Source organism: Conger conger, chromosome 9 (genome assembly GCF_963514075.1).
Source record: "Conger conger chromosome 9, fConCon1.1, whole genome shotgun sequence".
Taxonomy (NCBI): Eukaryota; Metazoa; Chordata; class Actinopteri; order Anguilliformes; family Congridae; genus Conger; species Conger conger.
The window spans coordinates 29,120,318-29,141,821 of record NC_083768.1 but is presented as its reverse complement, the minus strand read 5'-3'; the positions used below and the strand labels follow the sequence as shown (position 1 = coordinate 29,141,821).

General features: G+C 40.2%; 1 protein-coding gene across 1 annotated transcript in view; it reads left to right on the top strand.

Moving 5' to 3' along the window:
* The first annotated feature begins 19,145 nt into the window (after positions 1–19,145).
* pth1r (parathyroid hormone 1 receptor) overlaps positions 19,146–21,504 on the top strand; it is an 88,650-nt gene continuing 86,291 nt past the window's right edge. The window contains exon 1 of the mRNA XM_061255099.1: positions 19,146–19,313. Coding sequence (XP_061111083.1) covers positions 19,239–19,313 — 75 coding nt within the window. The 5' untranslated portion in view covers positions 19,146–19,238. The remainder of the gene's footprint in view (positions 19,314–21,504) is intronic.

Below are 21,504 nucleotides of genomic sequence, written 5' to 3'. Positions count from 1 at the left end.
CTTCTACTTGCTGATATTTCTGTCACTGGCATGCATCACATCACCTGTCTCCCTGTATGCTGGTGCAAGCAGCTGTCAATAGTCATGCAAGCACATCAGCTGGATGAACATTTGTTTGGCTTCATAAGCGCAGTCTGACAAGTTAATTTGGGTGATCACTGAAAACTCTCAACCCTTGCATCACACCAAAGTACATGTGAAGGAAAAAAACTGAAGGCTTGGATTTAACTTTCAGTGAACGCTCGGGACAAAGGTCAAAATTCAGGCTCTGAAATCCAATTGACACATTCAGGATAATGACTGTGTGGCTAATCCGTCGGACAGCAGAGAGAATATAAATTGCAGCAGGAGCAGGCTTGTTGGCAGGCCGGTATTCACTTGGTGATGTATACAGTCCTCTGCAAAACTTTGGGCACCCCTAGTCAAAAAGCCTTTTAACAATTGATATAATGGTGAACAGAAGCAAACCTGAACTGTAAAAAGATTATTAATAAGGCCCAGACCCAGGTGATTTACTCGTTAGGGATTCAATGAGTCTAAAAAGATGTCCTAGGATGTCAGAATGAAGATGGCTCATTTCCACCAAGAAGGAGAAGGCTACAAAAATGGCCTGACCAAGAAAATGTCCAGATAGAATGGTCTGAGATCTGGTGATAAATGCTCAGAAGAACCCACACATCACTACAAAAGAGCTGCAAAAAAGAGTAGCAGGCACAGGTCTAGCTGTTCACAAGACAATACAACATACTTTAAATGACAAAGACCTACATGGCATAGTTGCCAGAAAGAAGCGTTTCCTATGACCTCAACACAAAATTAAGCGTCTGAAGTATGCAAAAGAAAACATTGAGAAGGCTGAAGCCTTTTGGAACCATCTAAAGCTCAACCCAGGTAAGACGGCGTTAAACTTCATCCCTGCTTGAACCTCTCCCTTCTCCGATCTTTCATTTCACTAGGGGATACCACAGTGACCTCATCCCCCAGTGCAAGAAACCTTGGACTGGTGATGGAGAACATGCTGTCCTTCTCCGAGAACATCACTATGGTGACCCGGGCAGGCAGGTTCTTCCAGTACAACATCCAGAGAATCCGTCCCTTCCTCACTACCTACTCCACTCAGCTCCTCGTACAAGCAATGGCCCTGTCCCGCCTGGACTACTGCAAATCTCTGCTGACTGGCCTTCCAGCATCTGCCATCAGACCCCTACAACTGATCCAGAATGCCGCAGCCCTTCTGGTATTCAATGTCCCCAGACATTCACGTCACCCCTCCTGCTCAGCGACATCCACTGGCTGCCTGTTATGGCTAGCGTCAAATGTTAAACGTTGATGCTCGCATACCAGGCAGTTAAGGGATCAGCCCCTGCATTTATTCAATCATTTATCAGAACTTATACACCAGCAAGACCCCTCCGTTATGCTACTTTGGGACACCTGGCACCTCCCCCTTCACCGCACCTGCACTTCCTGGTCACAACTGCTGTCTGTTCTGGCCCCACGGTGGTGGAATAACCTTCCTGTGGATGTCAGAACAGCAGAGTCTCTGACCACTTTCAAGCGCAGACTGAAGACTCATCTCTTCTTGACTTTTTGGTCACCAGGTATCTTTTGGAGAAAAAAGGGAGAAGCCCTGGTAGAGAAGAACACCTTGCCAACTTTTAAGTATGGAGGTTTGCCAAGGAGGAGTTACAAAGTAGTGACTGACAGGGTTCCCAAACAGGGCCTTTTTCCTTTTTATTATTATTTTGAAACTGTCGCTTCTGTTCATCAATATATTAACTGTAAAAGGCTTCTTGACAGGGGTGCCCAAATTTCTGCATACGACTGTAGCTGAAGCTGTAGCTGAAGTAATAATAAAATAATAATGTATCAAATTTATTATGCATTCTTCATTGAATGAACAATCTCAAAGTGCTACATAAAAAGATAATATTAAAAATAAGCAGATCCAAGAGATTTTTATACACGATAAAGGCATGGACATGCTTCTCAGCATCTGATAGGGTTAGGGTGGGAGTTTGGCAATATTTTTAAGGCGAAAAAAAATGTCTTGTAAATACGGTTCATGTGAGATTCAAAAGACAAGGAGGAATCACACCCAGGTTGGTGACTGATCTGTATAGAGAAATGAATTGGCCTGCAATGGTGATGTGGGTTATGGGAGAGTGCTGGACTTGATGGGGGGTGCCAAAGCGGGGTCTCAGTTTTGCTGCTATTAAGTTGTAGGAAATTATGCTGCACTCCCTTAGAGCAACATAGTCCATTCTGTCAGATAAATATGAACTGAGCCAGCTCAGACAGCCATGCCTAACAGACCAATGGAGTCCTGTAGGAGTTTCAGGAGAATGGTGTGGTCGATTGTACTGCACTCAGGTCCAGGAGGATAAGAAAGCTTCAGCCATCATGCGGAGATCAGGTGTAACGCCGGTTCTGTGCTACGAGCAGTCCGGAAACCAGACTGGAAGCTCTCGTAGAGGTTGTTACTGTTTAGATCAGGGGTCTCCAATCTTATCCAGAAAGGGCTGGTGTGTGTGCAGGTTGTTGTTTTAGCACAGGACTAAGACAGCTGATTCTACTCATCTAGGTCTTGATTAAAGACCACGATTAGTTCATTAGTATAATCAGGTGTGTTACTGCTGGGTTAAAACAAAAACCTGCACCCACGCCGGCCCTTTTAGGATAAGATTGGAGACCCCTGGTTTAGATACTCTTGAAGCTAAGCAGCAATCACTTTTTCAAAGACCTTGGAAAGAAAAGGGAGGTTGGAGATAACTATCCAGGGCTTCAGGACCCAGGGTGGGCTTCTTAAATCTGGAGCTGATTGCAGCAGTCTTGACAGTTTGAGGGATTGGAGGGAAAGGTTAACTGGCCTGGGTGATGAGTGGGCTCAGAGCAGGAATGCATATTTTGAGCAGGGCAGTAGGGATAGGATCCAGGACACATGAGGACGTGGCCTCGATTTCCCCTTGGGAGACTACTGCACAATAGGAGAGAGGCTGGGGTAGTGCTGGAGGGTCAAGGATAGGAGGAGCCGTAGTAGTTCAGGTGCTAATATAGGATCTGATATTGTCGACTTTAGAGTCAATGAAACTATTACACTGCCCCTCTGTTGCCTGAATGGGAGGATGTGATTGGAGACTAAGTAAGTGGTGTATTGTGGTAAACAGGTGTTTTGAATGTCCAGAGTTGTTATTGATGAGGTTTGAGTTGAATGAGCCTCCTTCAGGATGAATAAGTTCCTGTAAAGGTTCCTGTAATATGCGTCCAGCTGATTTATTTCTTCTCAATTCAAGAGTGAACCAGGGAGCAGAGTGTGAAAAAGCAACCCACTGTTTATAATCCCCTCTTTGCATCCAAATTTGGTAGTGACAATGCAAGTAAGAGATAGCCCAGTGGATGAGGGGGACAGGCAGTTTAGCATTTTTTTAAATCCAGGTTTCTATGTACTTATAACACCTGAAATGTGTAATGCAATCTCTCTCAACTGGGTATAGCTGTATTGTAGACAAGGTGGGGTTACTTGAAGTTTTTTGGAAAGATATGTACACTCTGTCTGAGTACGCCTTCTGCATAATATTTACATTTATATTAGACCAGTGTCAGGACGTCCAACACAATTCCATGCCTGAGTGCTAAAGTATACAAGATAACCTTAAGTCCTTGGGAAGACCTTTGCCCATATTCAATTTATTTTGACTCTGTATTCCACAATTCTTTAACAATTCACATGTGGTTATAGTGCAGATATTAGGCTTTTATTATTTCTTATTTCTCAGCCTTATAATGGCTTCCTTGACTTTCACTGGCACAAATCTGGTCTTCGTGTCGAAAAATGCCAATAAAAGACTCCAAAACAATCAAAAGCTGAGAATCAAGACTTAGATAATTGAAGCAATTGAACACACCTGACTAATCAGAAGCATCTGTGAAGCCATTTGTCACAAATATTATGGTGCACTGAAATGAAGGGACGGTAATTTCTACAAGGTGAAAGCAAACTATAAAATGCCCTCTAAGAGCTGAGATCAAGAAGAAAAAACATCACCTGTAATTATGGTCCTCTGTTCAGAATAGCAAAGCACAGTTCATCTGGTGCCACTGGTGCAGGAAAACCCGGAAGCAAATGTCCTGGATGGAACCTGTTGTGTGTAACAGCCATACAGACAAAAAAAGTACATGGCAAAACATGTCTGGACATCCTTGACCCTGATGTTCCTGCTCGCAGTGTGCCTTGGGTCAGTGCCCTGTGCATTTTACACAGTGCTGGCATTTTATTTTAGTCCCAACCTATTATAACCATGGTCAAGAACACACAGCCTGAAGAGAAAAAGCATGCTGACCTCAAAATGTGTGTTAAAGTACTACATCAATGTAGTGATGACATGACAAAGTTGAGCACGTGAATTTAATAAATCAAAACCTGCCAGTCAACATGAAACTCACCTGAAAACATCCTGCATATTCAGGTTATGTTCCCTTATGAAAATATTTTGGCCATTGTAGCGTACCAGTAGAGCAGCGCTACTGAACTCCGCATCCTGCGGGCCACAGTATCTGCGGAAATTTGCTCTTATCGTGCGCTACACCTCCTGATTTCACTAATTATTTTACCTGCTTGGATAATAAGCTAATTAGAAAAATCAGGAGGTGTTGCGCACGGTTCAAGCCAATGCCTGCAGACACTGCGGCCCACAGGACGTGCACTTGAGCAAAAAAACAAATACATTAAGCACTGTGCGTTTTTTATTTAAATATCGGAAATTCACATGTTTGATCCATCTACCTTTTTTCAGTGTTACTGTATGGCAGACAAAAAATGACTTTGTGAGCAAATCAGCAGATTTGATCCATTGCTTAAATGGTCAGTCTACTAATAGGCTACTCACCATCTATACAAAATGCACAGCCTTCAAAAAATACATACAGAGACTACATATGTGGAATATGAAAAGATAGTACAGACAATCAGATTTTGTATTTAATGTTATTTACATGCATGTACTATACTGCATGTTTTATCATTTTACAGAAACGTTTTTGTGCTTTTTTAAAATTTATTCTGATCTGACCTTTTGATTTTTGTTGTGGATGAGATGTTTGCATCTTGCAGTGTAGCATCTATAATTCTTCTCTCAAAGTCTTCTGCTGCCGAGAGTGGCTTGTAATATTTTCACCCCTGCCCTCTGGAGACTGCCGGTCATGTCACTGACTGTTGTTTTAGGGCTTTTCTTCACAGCTTAAAGGATTTGGCTGTCATCAACTGCAGTTGTCTTCCTTGACCTTTACAATGAACACCAGTAGTAGTTAAGACTTTCCAAACTTCTATACCTGAGTGTCTGTATTTTTGTCTCATTTTTATTTTTTGATCTCAAATCCAAAAGCCTATATAGCAAAAAAGCTATTCCACTTTCCTGTTCCCATACTGTTGGAGGGCATTGTATAAGTGTACATGGGTGTCATTTGGATATCGACTCCCTCATAATCCATAATCAGTATCATTTATGTAGTATGCAGTATGCAGTAAAAGGTAACAATCAGATTCCATGGCCTATTTTGTTTCTGTATTGCATTTGAGAAAAGCTTATGTAAGCTACACCAATCTCCCAGTTAAATGTTACAATTATGCACATCAACCCCGTATATCATTTTGTATATCATTCATATATTCATTTTTATAACCAACGGAAATCTCAGAAAGTCATTTCAAATGTAAAACAAAGAAGAGGAAGGAAATCATTCATTATCCTAACCCGCTTATCCTGAACAGGGTCGCTGGAGCCTATCCCAGCATCCATTGGGCGAAAGGTAGGAATACACCCTGGACAGGTCGCCAGTCCATCACAGGGCACACACACACCATTCACTCACACCTATGGGCAATTTAGACTCTCCAATCAGCCTAAATTGCATGTCTTTGGACTGTGGGAGGAAACCGAAGTACCCAGAGGAAACCCACACAGACACGGGGAGAACATGCAAACTCTGCACAGCGAGGCCCCGGCCGACGGGGATTCGAACCCAGGACCTCCTTGCTGTGCGGTGGCAGTGCTACCCACTGCACCATCTGTGCCACCAGAAGGAAATCATAGTGAGCCTAAATAAAATGTATTATAATTCTTCACTGACAGCTGTCCAATGCCTATACATGAATGGATTTCATATTTTTTCTAAGGCATTCTATATATTATTTAATTACATTGCAAAAATGTATATGCACCAACATATGCATATAATTTTCTGAAACTGCCTTTCATAATTTAAATTACTTGGGAATTGTATCAATAATCAATAATATTTCAAAATTTTCACACAGGTATCTGTTCAAAAGGCAGCAGAAAAATAAATGAAATAGTTTATTTTATTTTAACATCTTCAAAGTACATTGATGTATGGTGTAATTGCATGCCGCCCCAGAATGCTTTTGTAAATGTTTTGCTGAAAAAAATGCATTGTGATCAATTTAGATCACCTTGGATTCGGGATTCTAGCAAGCAAGATCCACATGGATACTTCTAATTATTTCCACAATTACATTTTTATTTCCCTTCAAAGGTCACTGCTTACACAGTTCTTGTTTAGTCCATTTTCTGAACGGTATATCAGTAGACTGCCACCGACTGGCCCTCAATTCCAGCAACACTGACGTCACAGGTGCCAAAACGGGAAACTCGTAAAACATGCCAGACCTGTACAGTTAACTATTTTGGTTGCAGCCTGTTGTGGACATGGTATTTACAATGGAAGGAGGCCAGGGGATTTATAGCAGCAATTGTTTTGCAGTAACCTTCACTCAGAACCCATCAATTACAAAGGGTTCTGTTCGGCTTAACAAAATGGGCGACCGATAAAAAATAATGTGCAGTCACACCAGATATGTAGTGAATGCTTAAACTGGCAGGAGTGTTGATATAATGGTGGTTTGAAATACTTTTCCCGAGCTGTGAAAGAAATGCAAATGTCCTGTAAACGTAATTTAACTCAGAACCTTATTTATAACAACGTTTCCAATGAAATATTTGGGGATTTGGGGAAATGTTGGTCTTGCTGAAAACTGACATTGACCCGCCCTTCAGATGAACCAGCCTCCAACTGTACCAGAGCAAATGGATTTGCCAGGAGGGAAATATCTGCTCCGCTGACATGATGGGCATGGGGCAGCTGCAGCAGTGCCAAAGGCAGGTGGGCGCGACGGATGGCGGGGGGTTGGTGACAAATTCTCAATCAGCTGGGAGTGAGGTTGCCAAATGCGTTTTGATACGCGTGCGGCCCCCTTCCCCATACAATGGACAATGATTCAGCCAGCCTGACCTCAGAGCACACCTGATGATATATTCAAAGGCTCAGCTGTAACCCTGATTCCAGAAATGAAAAAGGACACCTCTGTCAGAAGGAATTATAGCACAGAGTCTCTGTGCCGGTCCAGAGCTCAGAGAACGGTGGCTGGGGAAGAGCTGAAAGCTGGTATATTCCAGCTTTTCTCCCTGCTCGTCTTTTATCTGGCAACAGCCTTGCAGAATGGGAGATCAAGGTCCCCGGCTCCTGTAAATCAGCTAAATGAAAACCCTGCAATTTCAGTTTTGAGTCACAGGGAAGCATGTTGAGCACATACAGTATGGCTTTATTTATGGATTACCATATAATTCAGCCCTGACTCATGGAATATACATAACTCTGACCACTTGCTCGTGCACAGCCGTGATTATGTTCTCTCAGGAACACCTTGCTGCCGTTTTGAAATGAAATGTCCACAAGGGGGTGGTAAAGAAGCACAGACTTTAAGGTTAAGGCCAATGTGTTTTTTTTGCATTCATTGATTTTTTCACGGTGCAATTTTCAATCACTATGGTAGCAGGATATACTGTTTGAAAGCATAAAAACTCTGTATATAATATATAATCTGCAAGCTACACGCATCAAGGTAATGTCAGTGTCAATGTCCTGGCAAGGGTCCAGCAAACAAAATGCAGAGTAATTTCTCATTCTAAAAAGCCACAATAATCTGTATCTACTCAAAAACAATATATGATGAGGGACATTCACAATTTTTTTTCCAAAAATGGCTTGTGATTAGTTCAGCCATTGGCTCTTATAAAACATATACATTTGGAGGGTAAACAGGTCACAACCAACTGCACATTCTGACCCAGGTTTTCTTGGGTCAGAGTCACTGCACGATATACACACCACAGTGCCCTCTATAGGTCACAGAGTGAATGTGGCGGTATATATACAGTTGCCTCAATTTTAAGAATTTAAGAAAATAAATTGCAACAAAGTGAGATGTACTGCTATACTTGCTTGCACTAAAAGAGATTTTCCCCTACATAGCTGTGGATTGTCCTGTCCCTTGTCTTTTTGGACTTTCATCTTCTAAAGTCAATCAGTAATTTCACAATCAGTGATATACACTCAGCAGGATTCTCATTGAGACAAGCAACACAGTATTCTACTTTTCATGCATATATAATTGTTGAGAAGGAATATATATTCTACTTGTGTCATCTGGGTGCAGTGTATCCTGATGAAAAGTGAAAACTAACGGAAGGGAAATTAAGATCTACCCAGCAAATGTATTTAATAACCCAGTAACCCCGTAATTTAGCCAGTAAATTTACAACAACATTGTAACTGACATGTAATCACACAGGCAAGAATTAATGGCAGGAATGCATATTAAATTGTATACATAATGTTGGTTAATGTGGTTGCTAAATGCAGCTGTGGAAATTATGCGGGCTCTTTAATCCACAACCAGTAATTGGAGGAGAGGAGCAGGGACAAAAAGCACATCCATCCATTATCTGAACCCGCTTATCCTGATCAGGGTCGCAGGGGGGCTGGAGCCTATCCCAGCATACATTGGGCAAAAGGCAGGAATACACCCTGGACAGGTTACCAGTCTATCGCAGGGCACACACACCATTCACTCACACACACATACCTACGGGCAATTTAGACTCTCCAATCAGCCTAACCTGCATGTCTCCAACATGCTTGGAACAACCTGCCTGCTGATTGTCTTATAGAACTGCAGGACAGGGTTGGCTATCTCAGGGAAGTGATGCAGTTTTAACGCCGAAGGGTGGTCACAAAAAGTATTGATTTGATTCAGTTTTTGACTATTCTGCCAAATTACTAAAATGTAAAATGTATATTACGCTTATTTAGGACCTTTCATTGAATTCTTTTTGAAAGAATCTTATCTGTACAGAATGTTATGCAGGTGCCTAAGACTTTTGCACAGTACTGTATATTTGCCAAAAATATATATTTGCAACTGGGCCAGTGCAAGATGTTGTCAACAAGCTCAGAAAGCCAAATTCACATGTTCAGCTTTGTCATGTTATCATCACCAGCACTCGTTCATTGAAGTACAGTACATTGCTAATGAACAACATTAGTAACACACATTTTGAGGTCATGCCTTTCCTCTGCAGGTGGTATTTTTTTGACCATGCTTATAAGTTAGGACTCAAAATGGCAGGACTGATGGAGTTACACAGGGCACTGGCCCTAGGAAACCTGAAAGAACATCGGGGTCAAGGGCATCGAAGCACCTTTTGCCATGTAATGGGTGACTAACAAACTATTCAACAGGTGCCAAAACTATTGGCACACCTAACTAGTAAAATCATACAAAGTGAAAATGCAGATATAATTTCACTTTCATTTAGTTAATCTCAGTGTAAAGGAACTATCAACTATCAAGGAGTGTCAATCACTTCCTGTTTCACTAGAGTATAAAAATGAGCTAACAAACATTCAAAATCCCTTTGTCAACCATCAGTATGGGAAATGCCAAAGAACTGTGAAGACACAAATGGTAAGTGATCATCACAATCAGGTAATGGGTACAAGAAAATACACAAACAGTTAAACATACCACTCAGCACTGTAAGGACAATAATAAAAAGGTGTAAAACATATGGAATGGTTGCAAACTTGCCAGGAAGAGGATGTGCATATTGTCCCCAGTAAGGAAGATTACATTACATGTCATTTGGCTGAAGCTTTTATCCAAAGAGTCTAACAGTTGATTAGACTAAGCAGGAGACAGTCCTCCCCTGGACCAATGAAGGATTAAGGGCCTTGCTCAACGGCTGTGCAGATCTTATTTTGGCTAAGTTTGGGGTCACTAAGTCTAAAGGCAAAACAAACAAAACCAAGCATCTTTGGTCTTGAGTTTGCCAAACATTAGAATTATGACTGGAAGAGAGTACTATAGTCAGATGAGACCAAAATTGAACGTTTTGGCCATACACATCATCAACATATTTGGTGGCAAAATGGAATGCATACAAGAAGAAGCACCTCATACCTACTGTCAAATATGGCGGAGGGTAATTTATGTGTTGGAGAAGTTTTTCTGCTTGTGGTCCAGGGGCGCTGTATGTTGAAAGATGCTCTTTTGCATACCACTGTCTGCACACTCTGGAGACGGTTGTGCCTCAAAAAAATCCCAGGAGATCAGCAGTTTCTGAGATACTCAAACCACCCTGTCTCGAAACAACAATCATTCCTCTTGACCACATCTTCATGCATTTAGATGCTGCCACATGATTGGCTGATTAGATATTTGCATTAACAAGCTGTTGTACAGGTCTACTTAACAAAGTGGTCACTGCGTATTAGTGAAGTACACGTGAGACTGCAATTACAACTTACCCTACTGTATATGCTTGCCTAGAAAACCTTTGTGAAGGAGCATAATTCTGCAAAAAAAATCTTTGAAATATTTGCTTCTTTGCCAAGACACATAACCATTGAGTAGGAGACAACTGTACCCTGAACACATCAAACCCTGATGAGACATTAATGAAGCCCTGAGAGTGTTGAGGAATTGTGGGTATTCACAGGATGTTCCTTTACGCAGGATGCGGTCCCGAAACTCCCACCACTCCTCTAATCCACAGTTCCTGCCATACATTATGAAAACAATCCATATTGACCACTACATTTCAACATTACTGAAATGATACTCTTAGCCATGGTGTATATTAAAACTGCAGGAGAAAGTGGGGGTATGGAGTGGGGCTTTTCCCATGTTTTTGTCACAACTGTTTTCCTTATTTCACAGTAAAGTTACATAGTTGCTCAAGTGGACAACCAACTTTTAGTTTATCGATTCTTTGCATATATTTATTTCTATCCAGGATAAGATGCCATTTTCTATTCTATTAATCAAACTGAGGTGGAGGGTGGAGTTAGGGAGTGCAGTGGGAGGTATAAAAATACCCTTATTAATAAAAGCTGTCAATGTGTACTTGCACTTGTAAGTCGCTTTGGTGCACTTGTAAATCGCTTTGGATTAAAAGCGTCTGCCAAATGACTAAAATGCAAAAATGTAAATGTAAATGTACTTTAACCACATGTCAGTTGTTAGATTACAAATTTAAAACTGGAGTACAGAGCCAAATAAAAAAAGGTAATGTCCCAAACATTATGGAGCTCATTGTATCTTTGGTACCTAGGTGGGAACAGAAGGGGATACTATATGGCCTACACTAATCCTGATTGGCTGTGACTGTTTCCTTTTCCCTTTCACCCAAATTATGGATAGTAGCTGTAGCTACAGCTGCCAGAATACAGTTATGTTTCATTCTTAGAGGTAGTAACAGCTTTCAACTGGAATTTTGAAATGCATTACACAATATTTTTTGCTTCTTTTTTGCTAACCAATATTTTGGTTGTTAAAGTCACCTTCTTGTACTTCATGTGACTTACCTGCCTGCTTCCTTGCCCACTCCTCATTCCTTCACTCTGATCCTGTTCCTTCGCCCAGCCCATGGTTCTCCGCCCTTCTCCTCCAAGCCTCATCTCCATTCCTGCCCTCTCGGACTGATCACCAGGTTACAACCCTTGCCTGTGTTCGACTTGCCATCGAACACAATGTAATGTAATGTCTTGCCGACTCTCCATTGCCCTGTCTGCACGGATTCTGACCCTTGCCTGTCCTTTCACAATAAACTGCTTATCCTTTTCTGTTCCCATTTACTGCCAATTGAACCTGGACTGTCTTACCTTGAAAATAAAAACCTATTTTCTACCAGTTCTGAGTCTGCGCTTTGGTTCCAGAGATTCCGTTTGTGACATCCTTTTACAAATGTGGTTCACAATTTCAGCAAAGCCAAAATTCTAAGCCACACAGTTACAGATTTGTTCCAAAAGTTCAGTCATGGCATTCTTCTTTATATTCTTCTTTAGAGTAATCTCCTTTTTTGCTTTCACTGTTCACTATCACTATTTAATTCTACATTTAGTAATTCTGAAAAATAGAAATTATAGATTAATTTTTACATTAAATTAATGTTCACTTAAATTAACTGTTCAACTGTGCTGTTGACACAATAAATTAAACAAAATAAATGCTGTGTGTCTCAGAGTAGTTCTGGTTCTTTCTTTGTTGTTTCTGAGCCAGGGGCATGAACCTGAGTCTCTCTCTTCTGGTTTCTGCCACGTCGACCATTGGTCCATCACCTTAGGCAGTTAAAGATGCAAAACAGAAAGAAATTCTGTCAGGCGTGTGACAGCCATACTTGAACATTGATTAGTCATTATGTCATTTGTGATTTGTAAAGTGAAAAAAGAAATAAAATACATAAATAGTTTCTGTGTGCTGGCTGGGGTTTTTGGGCTTCAATTTCATTTTGAGCTATTTAAAAGCATATTCAGTTTCATCTGGTGACTGACTTGGCCACATCAAGTACCTCCACCTTTACTTCCTGATAAGCTCCCACCATATATAAAGTTTGCTGCATGTTTTGGCTCATTGTCTTGCCAATATGTTTCTGTCTGTTGATGCCATCACTGCCATCTTAGTCTTCTAGTGTCTGGACTAACTCTGCCCCTGATAAGGTATGGCACTTGAAATCATGATTCTGACCTTTATATTTTTGGTTTTTAATGAGAAAATTGACACCTAAGATCGAAACGCAGTGTAATTATGAAAAAGCACTAAGAGTTATTTTAATCATTTTATTTACAATTTCTCCATGATCAATGGTGCAGATTAAAATATTTTTCAAAAAGTTATTTCTGTTTTTAGCAGGGGAAACATCTGTCTTAGGTTGGTGTTCATTAAAGAAGTGCCAGGATGACAAGACAACTGTGATCACACATCTACACAGTAGCAACTCAACCTGCTCCCTGCTGGCAGCTTACCATCAGTATATACAGATCTGGAGCTTCAATTAATGTTCACATCAACCACCAAAATGGGGAGAAATATGTGATCTAACTGACTTTGACTGTTGAATGATTGTTGGTGCCAGAGAGGGTGCTTTGAGTATCTCAGAAAGTGCTGGAATTCTCATGCACAACAGACTCAAGCAAAAGCAAAAACAAAAGCATCCAGTGAGCAGCAGTTCTGCGGGTAGCAATGCCTTGTTAATGAGAGAGGTCAGAGGAGAATGGCCAGACTGATAGAAGCTCACAGGAAAGAGACAGTAACACAAAAAACCACACATTACAGCAGTGGTATGCAAAAGAGCATCTCTGAACACACAATGCATCATAAATCTAAGTGGGTAGGCTCCAGCAGCAGAAGACTTAATAAGTCTGAAAAAAAGTCTAATAAATACTGAATAAAGTGCTCACCAAGTGTATATTATATAATACACAAAAAAAAATTATACATTTACTCCTCATAGATATACAGTACAATGACACAGCTTACAATCTTTTACAATCCATTCGTTCAGCTGGATATCTTACTGAAGCAATTCACATGAAGTACTTGCAAGTGCTGTTCCCTAACCATTATACACACTGCACTCAATTCATGTTTACACTGTGTATCCATTTTGAACTGAATGCATTTGTATGCCAGCAAGGTCCAAAATGATCAAAACTCATGTGTGATCCATTGAACACTTCGATTTCCTTGTTTCTATTGCCAATACATTTGCATATCACCAGTGCTGAGCCCTGCAGATGCGAAGGCAAGGTAAAAACTGCTTGCCCTAGACTATCATCCTAATATATTCTGTGTACTGCTCTACAAAAAAAGAAGTCTTTATTTCTTCATCTCAATGTGAGAAAATGGAAAACAGCGTGATCACAGTAAGCTGGGGGCGTGGGGGTTGGGAGGCTGCCCATTTTAGCACAGTATGTTTTTGCAGAATGTACTAGAAATTCTGATGTGCTGTAATGAGCCCTATTGCACAGCAATGTGGCCATCTCTGTGGGAGGGTTAGGGAGAGCACTGCTTGTCATGCCTCAGAGGTTAACTCAAGGTGTTAAGACATCTGCTTGCTGTGCGCCACTGCCTCCCAGAGGTACAGTATGTGACATGCTGCTTCCCACGCCTTCATGGAATAAGTAACAGATTGCGCACTTAATTATTTCCATCTGACCCCTGAACATCACAAAAGTGAACAAATATATTATATAAATGACACATATTCATTTTCAAGAGATTTCAAACCACACAGGTCCTCATTTCGTGTACCCGGAAGCTAAATGCTTGACCCACTTCAGTTGGCATAAGTGACATGTTAATAGAAACTGACTCGTGTTCTCTCCTGTTAAATGTAGTCTTGCACCGAGGCACATTAAAAGCAACGCTCCGTTTATTTCATAGCTGCAGAAATGGTTCTGAACAGTTTCCTCACCATTTCATCATGGGGATACTGAACACCGTCATCAGAAATGAGCATGCTCAAGCCAAGGTCTCCCTGCCAAACTCCATTTTGAAAATAAGCGCAATCCTACATATGCTATTCATTGCTATTACAAAACTACCTTATCTCACATAACCATGGCAACCATGGCAATGTTCTTATTTAAACCTCCTTCTATGGGCTATATGATGGCGAATTGTAATCACCCATCATTAGTAGGAGAATAGGAGATCAATTGGGTGTACAGGAATTTAACCTGTAACTCCCCCCCTCCCACACATACACTCAATAAACACACATGCATTCATGCACATGCACACACGCACACACTCTCTCTCTCACACACACACACACACACACACACACCATGCCATCCTCAGTCTGAGGGAGCAACAGGCCACATTCTTTCTTTCCCCTGTGTGACTTTATCTCAATGGTGTCTCTTTGAAAAGTGGATGCTATAAGCCAAAAAAAGCATGTCAGTTAATTTTAGCCATTGTGATAGTGACAGTTGTGTGCCTTGTAAGTAGCTGTTAGATAAGCTTGCTAGTTGCTCATTTTCTTGGAGGAGAACTAAATGTGTTGTATCTAGGTGAGGGTTGCAATGATCGATATGAGGTGGTGAAAACAATGGGTTGCCTGGTGTGGCTTGCAGAATTTAATACCAAGCAGGGCACTGCATTCAAAACTTCAAAACATCAGGCTAAATGGTTTCAGCATACATTCGCATGCATGGACAAAGCTGTCTACTTAACACATGAATAATAACTTCCAATAATGAATAATGAAAATGACTAATGAATCACTAATGAAGATCACTCAAACCTTTGACCCCAGAGGCTCAAAATATTTGCCCTCAATCAATGAAAATAGTTGATTCTCCTACCCAAAGACTCCAAAGGGAGTGCATTTCAAATGGAAATGGCAATTCTGAAACAAGAAACTGGCAACGGTAGATGGCTTGGGAAGGCTCTGAAGTTTGACGATACATATTATTGGCCTTCACAGGGTTTCTTATTATACCCTTCTTTGTATTGGTTGGCCGGTATTGCTTTCTTGACCTTAAGATTGAGCCAGCACCTTCAGGCAAAAATATCCACTGCACCACAAATCAACATGTAGTTGAGATTAATTAATAGTTTGTAAATGACTAATTCAGGTAAATTATGTACTGTAATTCATCTCAATTATTCACTGTCAGGATTCTCCAATTATAGTTGACTATAGCACCCTTGATGAAGATGAACAAGAATGAGTGCTTTCAAAAATAATACAAGCAGTGAGCTATATTTTAAATCTGAAATAAGTACAAAATATTTCATGGAATCAACCAAAATGTTAAAATTTTTTCCCCAAAACAACAAGCAACAAGAATATCATTGCTAATGCCATTGCCATTATTGTTCTTGTAGAATTCAATCCAAAACACACATTTAGACTTGGTTCAAATCTGAAGACCGAGATGGCAATTGTGGTCAAGTTAATAAATTATTTGTTGGTTTTGAGGTATGCTTGGATCATTGTCTTACTGAAACATTAATTTGGGGCCAAGTCTGAGCTTTCTGCCAGAGGAAAATTGGGTTTTGGACCAAAGTTTCTAGGTGCTTTTTCGAGTTCATGATTTCATTGGCCAGAACAGAAAGTCCAGAACCATTAAATGCAAAACAGGCCCATAACATCAAAGCTCCACTACCATACTTTGTTGTTGGTATGATGTTCTTTTCAGCATAATACACTAGACATAGGTATTGGCCAAAAAGGCCGCCAAAATAAAGTAATTTCATAGATCTGTGGACCACGAATCCACCATGGCACGGGATGTAAGAAGCAGCCATTATCTGGAAGTCTGCAGGTGGAATATTGTAACATTCTTCAACAATGCTTCAGCTCGTGCATTGGTAGCAATTATGTCAGTCCAGAGTCTCCCATAAATGCACAATTGGCTTTATATTCGGTAGTGGAGACGGCTATAGCACATAGATAACCTGACCGTTATGCTCATGTAACCATTGGGTGATTGCACATGCTCTGCGGATAGGGGCATTGTCAACCTGGAATACACCCAGAAGGAAACGTTATGTGGGGTGAACATGATCAGTCCATTCAGTGATTCACACTGACCTTGTCACCTAAGGTGATGGGGACACCCAATCCATGTCAGGAACTGCCAGAACCCGGCACGGTTTAAAACAATTGCTCATTATACTACATTACAATCACTTGTTATGACACTTGTAGATTTATTCATGTATGAGCCATAAATGTACTTGTCTTTTTGTCAAGAACATGGTGATGGATGATTTCTCTTATCATATCACATTTCTCAACTTTTCAATAGTCCATTGTCTATGCTCTTTGCAGCAATGCACTGTTTACTGCTCTGCACATATGCATTACCAGGTGTCATGGGGAGTTTGTGCTCTGTAGAATTTTCAATGGGTAGCTCTTGATTAAACTGCCTGCTCGTGCCTTAGACTGAGCCAGTTGACTTAGGTTAGCTCACCTATTTAGCCTTGCCTCTTCAACTGAAGTACAGATGTCATCGAAAGACATGATAAACAAAAGATATGTACAGTACTTTGTATTTTTCTAATGATCATCAGTTTTGTATACGACCCTAAGCATGCTGTATTGTTAATTGCTTAATTAACTGAAGAAACATTCCTCTGTGGAAGCACCTGCGTCATTATCTTACATAAACCTATTGGCCCCCTGTTAGTTTTACCAAAGCCTACCAACATATTGCACAGTATGTCTTTCTATAAACTGTAACATTTCAATAACCTGACATTGTGGGAAATATGTTCTTTCGTGAAATTAGATTATGTTAAATTGGTTCAAATTTGATACCCTTAGGAGAACAAAACTAAGACGTCTTGGAAAATTAAGTACCTGGCTAAAGGTTCCCCCCAAATTTTACCATAATCTTTGGATGAACCTTCTGACAGCCTCAGTTACGACCAAAAAAGTGATCTGGGGGTATATGGACCATAACATAAAAACATTAAGGAGTGGCTTGATAGGGGGAAATGAAACCAAACGTGCAATTGGTTCAAGTGGGTGAAGCAAGTGGAACGTAAAACTATAGGAAACTAAAAGCAATTTTGCAAGGACCAAAAACTCTTAGGATGGTGAATTTGTAGCGAGGGGTGGCAAATCGTCTCTTTTTCAGTCGTGGTTAAGCCTACTCATATATACAACAGTGGACCAATCAGAAGCTATCATGGTTCTTTCTAATGCCTGCCTCCTTTCTTTCGTCTCAGTCACTTCATACAGAATCGCTTGGAGCCGTCGCTGAAGCCGTCTTAAGTCAGAAGAAATTCTACTTTATTTGCCTGAGAGAATACCGCGTCTCTATCTTTAAGGCGGCGTTAATTATGCCTCATAAGTTTCCGATTTATTTTTTGTAGTATACAGTAGCATGCGTCACGAGGTAGCCTAGTTTTACGATTTTACCCGGTCTATCTGCATCCCCATTCGTAGTGATTGTTTTCATTCTGGATATATCGGTGGCAGGGCGTACAGTATAAAGACGGAGAAGGTGGAACGTAGCCTATACGTACCACGATTAGAGTGGCACCGCCTACAGATTAAAAAATGAGTCGACTTTAAAACTTTTGTTTCAAAGTGATCAAACAATCCATTGAGGAAAATTGTGCATGTCATTTTTTGCTTGTGCCCTCAACTCGAGCAGGCAGAAATGACTGAATTCGTTTTTCACTCTTAAATTAGCCTACTGTATAGCTACTCAGATTTGCTCGTGCTGTTAAAAGAAAGACTGAGACCATTGAGGTATTTTTTTAAAATAGAGTTTACAGTGTATATTGTGACATTACAAGACCTCCTGCCTAATTGTAAAAGAACGATGTGCGCATACAGTACGAGGAGGCAACAAAAGACATGAATCGGATGTACAGATGGACCCTATTTCTTAAACATTTTCCAAAGGAGTTTAGGTGAAACCAAAAAAGTGCAAAAATCAACCAATCTCTCATAAAGGTTTTTCAGCTGAAATACAACACCTTCCAAGCGATGGTTCTCATTTACTGCAGCTCTGAGACAAGCTAACATTGTAATCTGCATGGTTATTTCAACCATATATAGGCTATACTTTGTCTAATGTGTATTCAATTCACCCTGTGACTCAAGTTTTATTTTCCTTATTTTAGGAGAAACAATTTACAAACTTGAGAGGGAAAATCCTTTGAAAAATACGGCCGGGGGAAAATATAAAGAACTAAAAATAAAGCGCTGGTTTCTTCTCCACAAAGAATCATTTGAACTTCCCACCGCAGAGCGAGCGGGACATAAATAGTTTTGACATGTGGATGTAATTTCTGAAAAAAGGGGAAAAAACAGACAGATGCAGGGAAACAAAAAAGACAGTGAACTCAGTTTGAATGCGTTACAGATTTGAAGACAGGAGAAGCCAAGATATTATTTTTATATATAATTTTACGAGCCACAATCCACTACGCTATGGGGAAACAGATGGATTAAAAATGACTGGCTGTGTCTGTGGCACCGATTTAAGTGGATGAAAACGTCCGTGAAAACACATTTAAGTGACAAACTGTATGAAGTTGCTTTCTTATAACGGATCTTGGAGGCTTAGCTATGGGACCCACTCTACTGTTCAACAGTTTGGGCATTCTTCTGTGTTGCTCGATCCTGAGCAGCGTCTACGGTCTGGTAAGTTCGCTTTTTTCTAATCGGCCATGTGGCATGTTTCCTTGTCAAGGTTGAAGGGTGGTGGAAGGTTCACAGTAGCCTACCTGGATCGTAGTGTGTGTTTGTATGCAATCGGTGTTTATTTATGGTTTGGTAGCCGCTTTTTATTGAACTGAAAAATCCTTAGCGTTTTAGCTACGTTTAACATGCATACGGCAACTCTGCATTTAAACTATAGGCTATTGCCATTTAACAACTGGCAGTTCATAACTTCTTTGGAAAGTACGCACATATGCATCCCCGTAGAAACGCCGCTTGTTTGTTTTTTTGTCCAGCTGTTTAAACGCTTCAATGACAGAAAACTAACGAACACTTAGACAGTTAATTCAATAAACTACTCATGTTCAGTGCGAATCTAGTAAAACTATATCCATGTATTGCTGGTTATATATTGGTTGCACAGGTAGGTCTTTCTGTTCTTTTTTGATTCAGCATTAAAAGGGATAGCCTATTATCGATTGACCATGATGACATTTAGGCAATGCTCATTATTCCTGTCACGGTAGCCTACTATGATACACAATTAAATAAATGTGTTAATATTTAACACAGTTAATAGACGTCCAATATTGAACGAATGCTCTCGATCGGATTGAAATGAAGCCTACTCTATCTTTGTTCATTCAGCACTGAAGCCCTGAACCTTTAACTGTGTTTATGTGTACGTGATTAAAACCTATTGTTTGATAATGATCAAAGAACCGGGGTATTCGTTTAAACTACGATATCACCGAAAAGTAGTGAAACATTTTTAAAACGGCAAACTTTAATTTAAAAGACAATAGCTCAACCTTGTCAAGGAAATCCAATAAATGTTTGAAAAAGAATAAACTGCTTTGCATATGCTACATACATGCTATTCAAACCCATGGTTCTGCAATTGAATACAAATATGTACATACTATGTCAGAATCCTAATCAGAAGTGTGGAGTAGCCTAATCCAGATTACAAGAAACATTTTTCTATAGATCACAAATTGAAGATGAGTTTATACTCTAAATTTGCAGACAATAGCTGATTTAATATGTGAAATAAGACATAGCTGTGCATTTTAGCAAGGCACACTATTGAGTTCATGAGTTGATAGCCTGATACCTAGCAATCACCAGGTTCTTCTGTTATGCTAATCATTAACCTTATATCGAAAATCCAGCATCATTAGGCCTACATGTAATCCCCTCTGGTAATGAGTTTCTATTAAACTGTGGATTGCCACTACTTAACAGTACCCATGTTCATTGGTTGGGAATCAGTATTTCATATGTTTATCAGTGTCCGTCCAATATATAATACGTTATTCTTCTATATTTTTTGCTGCTCAGAAGGCTTTTCTCTGTTTTAGGGGCCCCAAGTAGAGCTTGTCAAAGTTATCTTATTCTCATTTCAGCTTTGCGAAAGATCCGCTTTAGATCCGCTGATCTCTGGTCCCCTTCCTATCTAATATTCCCTTGTATTCATTGCTTATAAACAAAAAAAATATCTCCAATTGCAAAATGTTGTTTGTGTTTAGAGATGAAAGCAACTTCTATGTGTCAACATTATGGGCAGACACAACTATTGGAAGGATTGAATACCTCCTATTTACTGTGTATAAAAATACCTTGGTATCAGGCCCATCATAGTGGTTATATATACTGTGACTACACTGCAGTGAGTGAATTAAGCTGGGTTTTGTATTTGGTGGCCAATGATTTCAACATAGTGAGGCGGTACGATGAGGTACAGTGTTTCCATAGTGATGTGGTGTATCACAGTTGGCCCTCTGAAACTGGCTCAGAGTGATGCCGGGGATATGAGAAAGCAGTGTTATTCTATAGGTGGAACATGTGTAGTTGGTCCAGCAATGAGGTTTTTAGTGGATTCACTGATCCACATCTGCAGCTTGACACTGTGCAGATGCTGTTTGCATTCCATTACCCACCACGCACAAGTAGTGCCATTTCTACGAATATGCTCATTTCTGTAAGTAATTTTGCTTGCAATATTCACACAACTGACAAAACTTAAAAATTAAAATAATGGTTGTACATACAGTGATACGTTCTTTTTTACATTGATTTAATTCATTATCTGCCCATTTCATTTTTGCTGCTCTCTAACAATGGAAGGAATCCCTTCATTGCTTAAATTGTCAATGTGAAGTTGTATTCT